We start from the raw sequence: 13,614 nt of genomic DNA, 5'->3' as shown, positions 1-13,614 counted from the left end.
AAATCGTTTTTTGGGTACGGAAATAAGTAGTTGTAAGGTAGACTCACGTAACTTGTAATTTCGATAAAGAGCAAATCCCCTACTATCTAGAATGCTTATACTTATCTTTGGCTAATTAACATAACAAACCGAGTGTAATAGAACAGCTGCGTGTAACAATATTTGAAACATACCGACGTGGACGGACACGTGTTGCACATCCATAAGATGGAAAGCCATAGATTTCCGCTAGCGGCTAATGTTTATTTTTTAAATAAAAATTGCGCTATACCAAAACCAAAGCCCATACAAATGATCGAGTGTGCAAAAATGAGGCGGTACAAAAATAAGAAGTACCTAAACAGTTGACGAGTAGATTATTTTCAGGATTATTTTCATTTACAAACGATTAACGATAGCCGAAAATTTTTCGGTCATTAGGACGCAGTGCGTGTAGCACAGTGGGCCCGACAAAGTCATCACGTCGCAGCGCAGGTAAAGCCTCCCCCACTTGCTCGACGGGCTTCGTAGCCGCGTATACACGAAGAGTGAGGTGGCCGTACAGAGGTACCGTTATTATTCCTCCTTCTCGCCGAGCGTTGAACCAGTCTTCAGCTGGATCCGGCCGCGCAAGCATCACTGAAATGCCGCTGGATTCCTCGCTGTTTACCACCGATTCGAGGGAGTGCAATCGCGAATCAGCAACGAGCGAGGAGAATTTGGCCGGGTAAACAGTCACCCGCACTCGCATACACATCCAGCTAGACAAGACACGACCATAGTGTAATCAAGGCCAAGATGAGCGGTAAGCTGCAGGTGAATTCGAACGCGGCGGAGCAGACGAGGCCGAAGCAGAAGTCGAAATTTTGGGCCTACTTCTGGTGGCTGTTTGGTGGCGTGTTCGGGGCACACCACGTTTACCTCGGACGGGACGAGCACGCGCTGGTCTGGTTCTGCACGTTGGGCGGCTACTTTGGAATCGGATGGCTCAGGGACATCTACAGGATACCTACCTACGTGGCCGACGCCAACGACGATCCCGAATTCCTCAGCTGGTTCAAGCACCGAGTTCGCTTCAACAAGAAGGTAAACGTCGCTATTTTTTATTTTTTATTTTTTATTTATGAGCTTTGCGTTAACTTGGTTCGTGTCTGTTTCTTTGTTGCTGTAACCTTAGCCCCCGTTTGGAACAGTGCGCTTCCTGGGCGCTATCATAGTCTCCTACCTGTTCGGTCAGCTCGTGCTGCTGGCGATTCCAGAGGACGAAATAAACGGAATAAACTTCAAGCCGCTCATCATCTTCATACCACTGGCGGTGGCGTACGGTGAGTTTTTGCTTTAATTACCCCGCGATAAGCCGCGTAAACGTGCAGTGATAAAAACTAGTGAGCGCGATCGGGAAGGTCAAACTACCGACATATATATATAAAATATTATACGCGTATGATAAGCCGCATGCATAATTTTCGTGTGCACGTTGCAGGTACCTGGTTGGTCGGTAACGTAGGTCGGGAACAGGGTTCTATATGGCTGGCCCTGATCGTCTCGTACCTCTGCTACCCGACGCTCTACTATATCGGTGACGACAGCACATGGCTTGGACTGATGGTCCTCGCCTCGACTCTGACCTTCGACACGTTCTCCAAGGAGTGGAGGCTCAGGCGGAGACAGAAGCGCAGCAAATCACGACGACTGGCCCTCTTCCTCGTCTTCGCCCTCGTCTACGGGGGCCTGTGGGCCAGCTACTTCTACTTCAACGCCACGCTGACCGACAGCGAGGGCGAGGAGATCAAGCTGTCCGAGGCCATCAAGCACTTTTTAACTTCGCCGATATGGCTGGATCTCAAGGTCGCTTTACGTTGTGTATTTATAATGTATAGCCTCATCTTTGCTCGGAAATGCGTCAAGTTATAACATGCCCTTCCTCTGCGTTTACAGGCGAGTCTCGAGGATACCTGGACGCAGACGAAGCACCAGGGATTCTGGGCGACCTGGAGGCAAGTGATCGACCTGACCGATCCTCGGGGCGAGATAAACGCCTACAGGGTGAGTTTCAAACATAAAACTGCGCTAATTAATCAAGTGTAGATCGGAAAAATGTTCATATCGCTCGTCTTCGCCCGCAGGTTCTGGGCTTGTCGCAGACCGCCTCGCAGAGCGAAGTGACTCACAGGTGGAGAGCGCTCTCGCGAGAGCATCATCCCGACAAGGTGAAAGGCTCAGAGGAGGAGCGACGTCAGGCCCAGGAGAGGTTCCTCGAGATCCAGCAGGCTTACGAGATTCTGTCGAGTGCGAAGAACCGACGGCAGAGAAAAAACAAAAAATCCGATTGACACTTTTAAGCCTAATAACATATATCGAGTGTTTGTGAGACTGCGATTCGGCGATGAGCGCGAGTGTGACTATTAAATTTTTATCTCATTATATCATAATGCTAGAACCAAACTTGTCTTCTCTTTTTCGGTAGTAAACGTACTTGAAACTTATACTTATATTTTTACGTACTTTGGATGTATACATTTGGAGATAATAATATATATATATATATATATATATTTATGTACGCGTGCGTATGAATTGTCGTCGTCAGTAAAAAAGGTTAATATAACAAAGGAAGGGTGCTCGTTGCACGCGCGCAATTCAACACTTCACATATACACATAACGAGTATACAGTATAGTAATAACGAGAGTATATGATAACAACTGCATATTACACAGTATATAACGATAGTTATCGCAAGTGATAAACAAAGTCGACCAGGGTTGCATATAGACGTAGTAACACGTATCCGCGTGTGAAATGCATCGGTAATTATACATATAACAAATACAGATAAGAGCGCGAGCTGTATAATATAATACGTAGGCCTGGTGAACTCATTTACTCTTCTTTTTCGTTCTTGGTGGCTTGGCCATTGTGCTTTCGATTTTTTCAGTGAAACTCGTGCCGTGATCGCACTTGTCGCTTGATTTCTCGAGCATGTCCTGATGGGGCGCTACGAGTGTTATCCTGCAGGTGGATCAGAGTAGTGCGCAGTGGGAAGAGAAGTAGAGAGAAGAACGATATATAATGTGAAATACGAGATGGATTAATATAAGTATAATAATATAGAGCGCAAAGTTAGTATGCAACACAATGTGTTTATTATTTCTCATTCAAATATGGTCAATCAACCAATCAATCAATATAGAGAGCTGTTGTCGGTAGAGTGGCTGTAGCAGTACTAAAGCTGTTGATGTGTAGTGAAGCAGTTTTTTTACAGCACAGATATTAGAGAGAGAGAGAGAGTGCGTGTAAAGCTGTGTGCGAGCTAGAGAGCTAGAGCGAGTTTGTTACGAACTAAAACACACGCGTTAAGTTTAATAAAATGAGATGTGTATGTATAGAGAAAGAGAGCGAGCGTATGGAGTAGAGAAAAGGACGTATGCAAATCAGGTCAGAGGGAGTGCGCGAGAGTAGGCGAGGTGGTGTACCTTAGTTGGGGAACGCTGAGCGGTCGGAGAAGGCTCTTGACGACGGGCGAGACGGCTGCGTCGCCGGGCTTCGGCAGGACGGGACTGCTGGCGCAGAGCGCCGCGCTCGTCAGCTGCGAGACCAGATTGTAGCTCGGGGAGGAGCTCGAGGAGGTACGGAAGACTCGTCTGATCTTGGACTTTAGGCCAGTCGACGGCGGCGGCTGCTGCTGCTGCTGCGTAGCTGCTGGCGGGATGGGCAGGAGCTGCACTCGGAGATGGAGATGATTAGAAGATATCAAGATTATGAACGGGGCTGATTCAGCGTTTATACCTTGCCCTGGAGTAGCTGCGCGGCGAGCTCGGGCTCGCTGCCCCAGCGACAGGAGGTGGTCTTCTCGAGGAGCCTGTGTCGGGCGAATCTCTCGATGACCTCGGCGCAGACGTAGCGGCCGCAGAAGCGGGCCCACTGCTCGGCGCGCAGTCCCCGGCCGTGGTCGCGCAGGGTCGGGTTGGCGCCGGCGAAGAGGAGAATCTTGGCGCACTTGGTGCGACCCTGGAGGGCGGCCTTCATGAGGGGCGTGAAGCCGAGGCCGTTCCTGGCGTCGACCTCGATGCCGTGGCAGCGCTGCAGCAGGATGTTGAGGCACTCGGTCTGGCCGGCCTGGGCGGCGAAGTGAAGCGGCGTGTTGCCCTCGTTGTCCGGCAGGTTGGGATCGGCGCCGCGCAGCGCCAGACAGGCCTCGAGCACGAGCGCGCTCCCGTTGCCCGCCATGTAGCTGATGGCTGTCTGTGGAGGCCGCGGAGAGAGAGAGAGAGAGAGAGAGAGAGAGTGTATTAACATGTATACGCGCATTTATTTATAAAGCCTCGTGTGAATCGGGAATCGATGCGCGCCTGCACAATAACTGACTGTCTCTCACGCTCAGCCTCAAGTACACACACTCTCATAGACTGCAGGAGAGATTCAGAGATACTGACCCTTCCGCTGGCGTCGCAGGCGTTGAGCTCGATGTTGCCGAGACCGGACTTGCCGGCGATCGCGAGAATCTTGCCGATGAGCTCGTCGTCGGCATCCTGCGCCGCCCCCAGGAGGGCCCGGGGCCCCCCCAAGGACTCCTCCCAAGACAACGGCAGATTTCTCGCCGGCAGATCGACGCTGCTGCTGCGAATCTTGCGCTCCGCGGCGCAACAGTTGATGGCTGCGCGTTATTACGTTATACTTATATGCGAGTCCACTCGACACGGGAGATCCTGACGCAAAACTCACCCTGGAGAACGCCCCGCCTGTAGAGCTTGGACTCGTGGAGGCGTTTGCCGTTGCCGCTCCTGCTGGCGCTCGCTGCGGCGGCGGCGGCGGCGGCGGCGGCTGCTGCTGAGTCGAACGACACGCACTTATTGCCGTTGCTCGCCGATGAGCAGGTCGTGGCACGTTTGAGGATGCTGCGACTGCACTGCTTCTGCTGACGCGAGGCGGCGGTAGGCGAGGGGGACGTGCTGCGCACCGGCGAGCTTCTGCCGCTCCTACTTCCGCTTCCGAGCACGCTGCCGTTCTCCTGGACCAGGATCTTGCGCAGCCTCTGCAAGTCGCGAGCGTCGCGAGGCAAGTTCTTTATTAATTATTAATAGCGGCCGCCGCAACGACTGTGCAGCAGCCGAGAGGCTACTACTTAAGCAGCGTGTAGGATAGGGAGCGCAAGCGCCAGTAGCCGCCGCACTCTCTACCGCGCGCGCGATAAATATAGCGAGAGCGCGCGTTTGTTTTCCCTTAGCTTCTACTCTCTTCCCTCTCTCTCTCTCTCTCTCACGTACACACATGCAAACTCTCTCTCTCTCTCTTTCTCTCGCAGCTTTTCTCCCCCTCAAGGTTTCTTTATTCTACGATTTATTGGCAATTTTCAAAGCTACTTCACACTTGCATGATTTTCTCGGCTATTAATAAGCGCACACGATAGAGCGGGATGTCTCTCTCTAGATTGTGCACGTCGTTCGAAAAATTGCAAGATACTCACGGTTACCGGATAAACGGCTCTGCGGCTCCTGCAGCTCGCCGACGACGACTCGGTCATCCTGGCTGATGTTTCCTCTCGCTGTTGCTTCCGACGCTAGTAGTTTATCCATCCGATCCGGCTATCCAAACAAACGCCTCTATTTTCGTAGATGCGCCAGTGGCTGCTGCTGCTGCTGCTGCTCTCGCGCGCGGTAGCGGCGTGTACGGAAGAGAGGCCGCCGACGCCGCCAGCGTGCGTGTGCCGGGCCTAATTAATCCGCGCGCTGAGCAAGAGAGTAGCGGCTCGAGTGATCGAGCGATAAAGCAGCGGCAGGTAGGTAGTGGGCGCAGAGAGCGAGAACAGGCCTCCGGGATCGATATCGCGCCTCCTCGGACTGTGTGCTGGAAAAAGGAGAGCGGCGAGGGGCACGGGCTTGAAATTCGGTGTGTTAAAGATATAGCTATACATACACGCGCGGACTATTATGGTCTCTCTATCTCAAAATCGCGGGCGCGGGGCTGCGATGGCTTGGAAACGCGTACGTGAGCGGCTGAGGCGATCGATCGGATTTTCATTAACTCCAATTGGCCGGCGCGCCGCGCGAGACATCACATGCAAGCTTACACAAGCGATGCTATGTACTCTCTCTCTCTCTCTCTCTCGCTCTCTCTCGCTCTGTAGCTCCTCCATGAGAAAATATTTGCCCACGGGCTTTTTATTAGATTGCAAACGGCTGTAAGTATAATACACCGCGTGTCGGACCTCTATTTTCGACACGCGCGCGCCCAAGCGGAGCGTTTTACCCACCTGACTTATTCTTATCCTACGCCGTTGCAGTTATAACACATCAGACTGCTTACTATATTTCTCGTTTGCAGCTGACTCTGCGCCTCTGTATACAGAATTTCTCGCTCGCGAGAAGGCGCGAACAATAGCCGCGCGGCGACGTAAAATCGAATAATCGATCAAAACTTTTGATCAAAGTTTCGTCTGCTCCGATGATGCTTGTAGGTCATCGTGATGCGTGCTCGCTTCTTGTATGTATTGTGCACCAAAGCTCTCCTGCTCTCTCTCTTTGGAACTGTTGCCAAATTTCAGCAGATTTCGACGAGTGATTTCCGGCTCGATAGCGAGGGCTGTTTCGTTTACGCACATGAACCGATGCAGTCGCGCGGATCGTAGGATGACGATTAACTCCTCGCGCTCTAAGGCTCGCTCGCCCACTACTGGGCTATTCGGCCAAATTCAAATTTCAGGCTGCCGCCACGCTAGACCACACACTCGACGCACGCGCAATTTGGTCGCTTCTTCCTGTAACAAAACACACACACACGTCAGATCGTCAAACTCTCTCTCTCTCTCTCTCTCTCTCTCTCTCTCGTCGTTGTAGGGTATACTTATACGCACACGTTTTCTTTAATCTCGCCAAACGATGTTTATCCGCGTCGCTTTTAATAACCAGCCCTCTGACGCGCAGCCTGTTCGCGGCTTCTATTTTAGCTGGTCGCTTGTGCAATCAGCTTCTTATTTAGCTCGGACGTTGGCATCGCCGGCTACACAGCACATCACACGCCGCGGCGCACTTTTCCGCGACAGTCTCAAGCCAAAAACTGTCTAATGATCGCGTATCACCTGCGTAAAACCGCGCCGACGATGACGAGATCGCGCGTTATAAGTACCACCACGGCGGAAAATCCGTCGGGCGCGACTAACCGATCCGCAGAAAGCCAAGCAGCGACAAGAGACACGTCGCCTTAGAGGCCAACTCGGCCTAGGTCGTCTATTTCAATCGTCGGATTGTCGGCTCTTCTTCTCCTTCTCCTCGCACAGTGGCTTGTCAAAACTTTTGATTTTTCCTGCGCACATGGCGCTTATTGCTGTGCTTCAAACAATGATATTTCACTCTCTGCTTTTCTATACTTGCAATCGTAATACCAGTGAGAACTAGGCATGCGACTACTACGTGCGTGTCTGGGACAAATAATCACCTCCTTTTTTATCTCTTTTAATATATCGGTTTTCTTTAATAATTGATTTACAATGTACACTTTGAATTATGTATACTTCGTAAGTTTCTAACGTATGCATTTGGCAACAATTAACAACAATTGAAATTTAATCACTATTCACAATAGTGGCGATATTTGCGGCGAGAGTCGTTTGTATATTTTAATACTTTTCTTTCCCCTTCATTTTTATATAATTATACATACTAAATTCAAGCTATTAAAGTACTGTATGGCACGAAGTACAATAGAGTCGCTCATCGTCGTTTTACCTCATTTTTTTTTTATTTTTATTCAATACTTTGAACACTATGTGTAGTATACTGATATTTTCGTAGGATAAAAAAATTGTTGTTCTTTTTTTATATTATTAAAAACAGCAGTGGGTGTCGTTTTGCACTTTTTAAGAGTAGTCGATAAAATTTTTTTTATATATGTATAAGTCATTGCACATAAAACCTAATTGCGCGCACTTCCTATAAATCCACGTTTATACGCTTATTGTACTTTTTCTTTGATAATAGATTTTCAAAACGACTCTTATCGCTCTTAAACTTGTTCGATCGTCTCTACTTAATCTAGAAAAACTCGACTGTTCAAACACGAGAAAGGCAAGTGTCGTGCGCGCCCGCGTAAACGAGCGCGCATGATCGGTACAGGAGCATTCGAAACACATCTACCTAGGGAGTTATTAAAGAAAGTTATGGTTTCTTCCACCTGTATCTAAGTACTGCTTTGAAGTTTTCAATATTTCCTCGACTTTTAACGACGACATGAACCCATTCGCAAAGTCACAACAATGACGAGTCAATAGAAATCATACAAGTGGAAAATAGATATATTTCTTCTGCCTTTACGCATTCCTTTTCGAAAATTACTACTGGCAAATTGTTTCGTACAGCTGATAAATGCAGGGCTATTTATAAACTATAGTGGTACAGTGATATGACAATACAGTATCGAAGAAAGAATATATACACGCAGAGATAGAGAGAGAGAGAGAGAGAGAGAGAGAGAGAGAGAGAGAGAGAGAGAGAGAGAGAGAGAGAGAGAGAGAGAGAGAGAAACAAATATCAAAAGAGAATCCGTTGCAAGTACACGTAACCACACTAAGAATGGTTTTCTTTTTCTTAATCATGACCAGTAGTATTTTTCCTCAAGGTTTGATCTCGAGTAAAGAGGCAAGACAGCATGCATCCTAATTTTCAAGATTTGACAATAATTCGCGACTGCTAAGACGGTAGGTACTCTTCACCGAGTGAATATACTGTGTGATTCGCATTTAGACCCATGAAGCTGGCACCCAGAGAGGCTCCGATTCGAGTTTCTGTATTATAGTGAGTAGTTGTTCGAAAGCCATTGACAGGTCGGCGTTGATAATTATTTCGTCAAACATGTGTGAATAAAGGAACTCTATTCTCTCGGCGCTGTGAATGATCTCGTCGAATTCCTCGTCCTGCGCATGTAATGAAGCATGGATCAATAAAGCATCGTAATATTGTATATAAAAAAATTCGTCGTGAAAAACACTTACGGTGAATCCTCGAGAATTAGTTTCGTCAAACGTTGATCTAGCTCTAGATTCATTCCTCGTCTCCTTTAGAATTTCAAATCGCGGCGGCTTTATATATATAACGTAAGGCTTTAATGCCGGGGTTCGCAGCATTTTCAGGGCTTGATAATGCGGACTCAGGATGCAGACGTAACCGGCGTTCACCAGCGAGGTGACGCTCTCAGCGCTAGTTCCATAAAGATTGCCTTTGTATTCGCCGTACTCAATGAATTTCCCGGAACTTATGTCTTGGTCCATTTGCTCGCGCGAGACGAAGAAGTACTCTTTACCGTCGATCTCCCCGGGTCTGGGAGGCCTCGAAGTGTCTTTGATTTGAGTAAATAAATGCACACATTATCGTCTTATTCATACAAGCGCACGATTGATCATCGATTCGAGTAAATACTCACAGGGAACTGGTGTCTTGTACTTGTCGGGGTCGGTGGCCATGAGCCTCCTTTTCAACTCGTTCCTGCCGACTCCCGGGGGACCGATCATGACGACCGGCCGATAGAGACCCGGTCTCGGATAGAGCTTTGCCACCTCTTCGTAGGTGGCTATCTCTTCGCGGTCAAAGTCGTCGTTCTCTGCAGCGTCATACATGATTTTTTTAGTTTTTATTCCCTGCAAACTGCATTTTGTGGGCGATTCGTGCAAAGAAGAAGAAGAGGTACGGGGACGGGGGCACAACGTGGGCAAAGGCACTGGAACAGAACACAAGCCTGATCGCGAAGCTCAGGTTAGATCAAAGCAAATCTCGCATATGTTAATTATGTATTAGTAGCATATAATGTGAGCGTCAGTGTTAATTCGGACGTATTCTAGCTTACCCATGGATACAACATTTATCAAGCTCTTACTTATTTTGTCGTCGTCCGACTTTTCCTGCAGATGCTGTCTTTGCATGATAATGCGATGTTCCTGTAGTGCTCGACTAGGAATCAGACCGGCTCGCATGTTGCGGTCACCCTCTTTTCTGGCTTGCCACCAATGGGCATCGTCCTGACACACGATGTGAAGAACATCACCCTTCTCAAAGTCCAGGCCTGCCTCCGTGCAAGGCGTTTCTGGATCCTCCGAAGCTTTGTACGAAAAATGCGCGCGTACTCGTACCTGCGATCGAAAAATAACTTCTCGTTAAACTCATTCGCTCTATCATTTTTTCTTCGTTCAGAAAAATTTTATCAGAATTACTTTGCTTTCCCGAAAAACACCTTTACTATCCGCTGGTACAATTTTGAAAGTTATCGTTCCCTCGGAACTTTGCTGTAAAAATAAATAAGTCGTTAAAAATAGCTTGGACTGACTACAAGACTCCGATAATTAGCTCTGCTCTTATAATTACCAGAATTTTTAGAACATCGTTCGGTGTCTTTCCCTCGACGCTGATTCCGTTTACTTCGTGAATCTCATCTCCGACGTGAATAAGACCAGATCTGTCCGCAGCTCCGCCATGCATCACTCGAGCAATAACAATTTTTCCAGTTTGCTCGTCAGTCTTAATAGTTGCTCCCTATCGCGCACAGGTACAAGTTTTTTTCATCAAACGATAATATCACATTAAATACGACTAATTTTATGCAAAAGTCGAAAATAAGACTTAGACTACTGGCTAGATAAAGTAACGAAAATTTAATCATACTCAACTGAAAAATAATCTTACAGGTAATTAACTTAAACCTATGGTCGGTTACAAAAACATGCAGGTAAAATAACAATAGTTGGGTGTTTTTTTTTCAAAACGGTTTATTTACAAGAAATGGTTGAAGACAAAACAAAAATCATGCAATAACATAAATATAATTAAAACAAACATTATGTACACATAAAAAGTTAATTTACAAAAATAAAAGTATTTCAACACAGGTATAAGTATGTATAAAATATAAGAAACAATTGGTACAGACTAAAATACTGAAAAAGGTATTGGACAGGTACACAGTGTAATACAAATTGTTTTGTACAAAATAAAGAGATCACAATCACTGATAGCAAATTTAATTTTAGCGAAAATGAGCAGCAGATATTGCGATTCGCAAAAAAAATCGCGCTTTGCTTTGGATAAGTCTGGGTTCCGATAACACTTACCATAATTGGTTCAATGCCAGTATCAGACTTCGGAGCAAGTTTGACAATGAAAAAAGAACGTGATTACTTGCAATATTGCAAATCAAGTATTATTGGAAGAGGCAATTGTAAGCCCATTAATCTATACATAATAACTTCATAGATATGGAAAGGATACAACAAAAAAAAGTGCATGCATACTCGAGTATAAGGCAATGTTGATAAAAAAATAAATTGCAATAAAATTTGCTATCTCACAGTTTAGCACCACACTTCCTAAGTAATTTGTTAGATGTATTGGTAATTCATTAAATGAATCTTTACAAGACAAACACAAAGTATACAGATTCTGGAAAACATACCAAGGGTTCATCAGACTTGACCAATTGCACTATTTTAACAGTTTCTTCATCTTCATCCACTTCCACAGGAATGTCCGGAAGCCTGGGGTAATAGTCCTTCTGAGCAACCGTGTCGTGTGCTATGAGCAAAGCCTGGAAATTAAAAGGGGTGTATAGAAAAGCAGCATGAACCAAGCCATGGCACTATTTAAACAGCTTGAAATATATTCACTGACTTGCACATGAGGCTTTTGGAGCAGCTGAAAGAGTTCCTTGAATTCCTCAGACACATGCGTCTTGGATGCTAAGAGTCCCAGAACTTCGACATTGATCTCCATGGCATTAGAAAGGATAGGGAAGAATTTGTCATCTTTGAGATTCCGCAGTATTTTGTTGTAGACATGCACCAACGCATTCAGTTCCTTGGACTGCAAGAGTTCGCTGAGAAAGTTGAATTCCTCGTCGGAGCACTGGGGTATAGAAGCTCTGTTCGCTTCCAAGGCACTTAGTAATTTGGACAAAGCTGCAAGGTAACAAAAAAGTTTTAGCCAAGACTGCAACAATACATAAGCTGGGTCAACGGTTGAAAAACTTACCAGGATCCCAATTGAAATTTTCCATGATTGCTGCCTCTTGTCATAATTTGCGCGCCCGGCGCTAATTCTCGCTTCGAGGCTCTTCCGAGATCGCTAGAGAGAGTGCGGAAAGACGGAAAATATCCAACGAGTTCAGGTATAGAAAGGTCAGGATATGCGAGTGTGTAGTAGCTTAGACGGCTAGCCGGAGCTTGTGTGCTTGACTGTGCGTGCAGTGGGGGCTCGCGCGAGCGCAGCGAATCGGGTCACTTGGAGCTTGCTGGCCGTGGCGCGTGTATATTTCTGTATTCCGAGATTCCGGCAGAGAGGTGGCCGGCGGTTCAACCGAGGGAGAGCATAGGTATATCGAGGTCCGATTTCGTGGACGGCGCTACACGGGGCCGCGGAAATATTTCATTACGTAAGCAAATGTCACTCGACACTCTAGCATTTGGGGGGCTATACTATGCTCATCAGTGTGCGCGATGTGCAGTAGGTAGTCAAGGGCCAATACAGGGATACACCACCATCGACAATACACACTCACTATAGGCAGCTCTCCTTTTCTTTCTCCGAAATCGATGACGCACTTCGCGATGTTTGTTTGCGAAAATCCTGAGAGAAACTCGACGCGTCGGAGTGGACGAGATTGTTCACCGCATCGTTCTCGTACGAGCCGAGCCTCGCGACTTGCAGTCGGCCCGTGTATTTCGTGGCTACTGCTGTTCCTCTCGTCTGCAAGGAAAACGTCTGCAACCTGCAACTTGCAAGGCTGCAATTTCAGCCATGGACGCCTGCAACTCGCGCCTGCGCAATCACCGCGAGGAGCATCCGAGTGCATCAGCTTTTGTATTTCTCCGAATTCCCGAGACCCGTCAGTCTTTTTCTTTTTCATTCCAGAGTTCTTTTCTCCATCGTCCCGATGACCGCAGCGCAGCGATTGTTTGAGCTTCTAAATTCGTCGGGCCGAGAGTACACACACTTCGTTTATTTATAGAATCTTCATCAGGTCGCGTCCACCGAACTTGCACGTACCAACGGCTGAAAATTCAGAAAATCGAACGCCGAGCCAAGGCAACCGAGAGATGGCGCCACCAACTCGCGCGAAGGCGACTAATAGTGTGGCCGAATCAGAGATAGTGCGGATGCCCGTTGGCCCATGGCCCTCTGCGAGATGCGTGCGATGAAGCTGCAGGAAGGAGACGAGCCATCATCATCATCAGCGACCTCCAGCAGCGGTGGACCGGTCGGACGGTCGCAATAACAAAGAAATACTTGCGGTCGCCTATAGCGCTGCTTTCTCGCATAACCGCCTCGCGCCGACCAATGACTTTCCTCGCCGGTGGAGAGAAGAAAACAACAACGTCAGGAGATCTTCCGTCGTCGCGACTTTTCTCTGAGAGAGAACCCGGTAAGCGGCCGAATCATGCATTTCCTATCGTCGCTCGCACTTATTTTGGCCTGAAGCTTCTTTCTCGCTCTCTGTCCCTCTCGAAAGAGAAAAAAAACATCGGCGTCGGCGTCGCTGCCGCGGCTAACTTTCCTCCGTCTCTTTCTCGTATTCGCTTTTGTCGAGAGCACAGAGCACTGTTGTATCTCTGCTCGTACAGTCCGCCGATGACTCGTTTGGGCCTGTGCAAATCGTTTT

At 47.6% G+C, this 13,614-nt stretch overlaps 3 protein-coding genes across 10 annotated transcripts; 1 reads left to right on the top strand and 2 right to left on the bottom strand.

Moving 5' to 3' along the window:
* The first annotated feature begins 12 nt into the window (after nt 1-12).
* Nucleotides 13-2,465, top strand: LOC100124167 (dnaJ homolog subfamily C member 22). Its single transcript, XM_001607996.6, has 5 exons — nt 13-1,065; nt 1,157-1,304; nt 1,463-1,827; nt 1,918-2,025; nt 2,106-2,465. Exons 1-5 carry the CDS (start codon nt 778-780, stop codon nt 2,310-2,312), a joined length of 1,116 nt encoding a protein of 371 aa, XP_001608046.1. The 5' UTR covers nt 13-777; the 3' UTR covers nt 2,313-2,465.
* On the bottom strand, nt 2,456-7,134 carry LOC103317841 (ankyrin repeat domain-containing protein 65). Of its 3 annotated transcripts, none has more exons than XM_031932096.2 (8): nt 6,835-7,130; nt 6,233-6,736; nt 5,447-5,826; nt 4,705-5,014; nt 4,416-4,636; nt 3,769-4,224; nt 3,456-3,700; nt 2,456-2,991 (listed from the first exon to the last, which is right to left on the bottom strand). In XM_031932096.2, the coding sequence occupies exons 3-8, from the start codon at nt 5,501-5,503 to the stop codon at nt 2,859-2,861; spliced, it is 1,422 nt and encodes a 473-aa protein (XP_031787956.1). In that variant the 5' UTR covers nt 5,504-5,826; nt 6,233-6,736; nt 6,835-7,130; the 3' UTR covers nt 2,456-2,858. The 3 variants fall into 3 exon arrangements, with proteins under 3 accessions (XP_031787956.1, XP_031787957.1, XP_031787958.1); XM_031932098.2 differs by lacking the exon at nt 2,456-2,991 and adding an exon at nt 3,103-3,321 and having other exon boundaries at nt 6,833-7,134; XM_031932097.1 differs by lacking the exon at nt 6,835-7,130 and having other exon boundaries at nt 6,286-6,713.
* A 283-nt stretch (nt 7,135-7,417) lies between these two features.
* LOC100124165 (MAGUK p55 subfamily member 7) lies at nt 7,418-12,970 on the bottom strand. 6 transcript variants are annotated; one of them, XM_008217612.3, is made up of 11 exons: nt 12,514-12,950; nt 11,988-12,080; nt 11,628-11,914; nt 11,413-11,544; nt 11,072-11,098; nt 10,329-10,496; nt 10,178-10,249; nt 9,844-10,096; nt 9,394-9,705; nt 8,966-9,309; nt 7,418-8,887 (listed from the first exon to the last, which is right to left on the bottom strand). In XM_008217612.3, the coding sequence occupies exons 2-11, from the start codon at nt 12,010-12,012 to the stop codon at nt 8,714-8,716; spliced, it is 1,794 nt and encodes a 597-aa protein (XP_008215834.1). In that variant the 5' UTR covers nt 12,013-12,080; nt 12,514-12,950; the 3' UTR covers nt 7,418-8,713. The 6 variants fall into 6 exon arrangements, with proteins under 6 accessions (XP_008215834.1, XP_032456938.1, XP_031787950.1 ...); XM_032601047.1 differs by having other exon boundaries at nt 9,394-9,570; nt 12,514-12,947; XM_031932090.2 differs by having other exon boundaries at nt 11,988-12,970.
* Between the last annotated feature and the right edge of the window lie 644 nt (nt 12,971-13,614).

The sequence above is a fragment of the Nasonia vitripennis genome, chromosome 5, assembly GCF_009193385.2.
Source record: "Nasonia vitripennis strain AsymCx chromosome 5, Nvit_psr_1.1, whole genome shotgun sequence".
Classification (NCBI taxonomy): Eukaryota; Metazoa; Arthropoda; class Insecta; order Hymenoptera; family Pteromalidae; genus Nasonia; species Nasonia vitripennis.
This window is presented reverse-complemented; position numbering and strand designations above follow the sequence as displayed.

Coding starts and splice junctions, on each gene's coding strand:
- LOC100124165 (XM_031932090.2), bottom strand. CDS start 12,012: ATGGAAAATTTCAATTGGGATCCTG. Junction 9,706..9,843: donor GTCGGACGACGACAAAATAA/GTAAGAGCTTGA, acceptor CTTCGCGATCAG/GCTTGTGTTCTGTTCCAGTG. Junction 8,888..8,965: donor CTAATTCTCGAGGATTCACC/GTAAGTGTTTTT, acceptor TTACATGCGCAG/GACGAGGAATTCGACGAGAT.
- LOC103317841 (XM_031932096.2), bottom strand. CDS start 5,503: ATGACCGAGTCGTCGTCGGCGAGCTGCAGGAGCCGCAGAGCCGTTTAT. Junction 5,015..5,446: donor GAGCCGTTTATCCGGTAACC/GTGAGTATCTTG, acceptor CGCGACTTGCAG/AGGCTGCGCAAGATCCTGGT. Junction 4,225..4,415: donor CCTGCGACGCCAGCGGAAGG/GTCAGTATCTCT, acceptor CGGCCTCCACAG/ACAGCCATCAGCTACATGGC.
- LOC100124167 (XM_001607996.6), top strand. CDS start 778: ATGAGCGGTAAGCTGCAGGTGAATTCGAACGCGGCGGAGCAGACGAGG. Junction 1,828..1,917: donor CGATATGGCTGGATCTCAAG/GTCGCTTTACGT, acceptor CTGCGTTTACAG/GCGAGTCTCGAGGATACCTG. Junction 2,026..2,105: donor GCGAGATAAACGCCTACAGG/GTGAGTTTCAAA, acceptor CTTCGCCCGCAG/GTTCTGGGCTTGTCGCAGAC.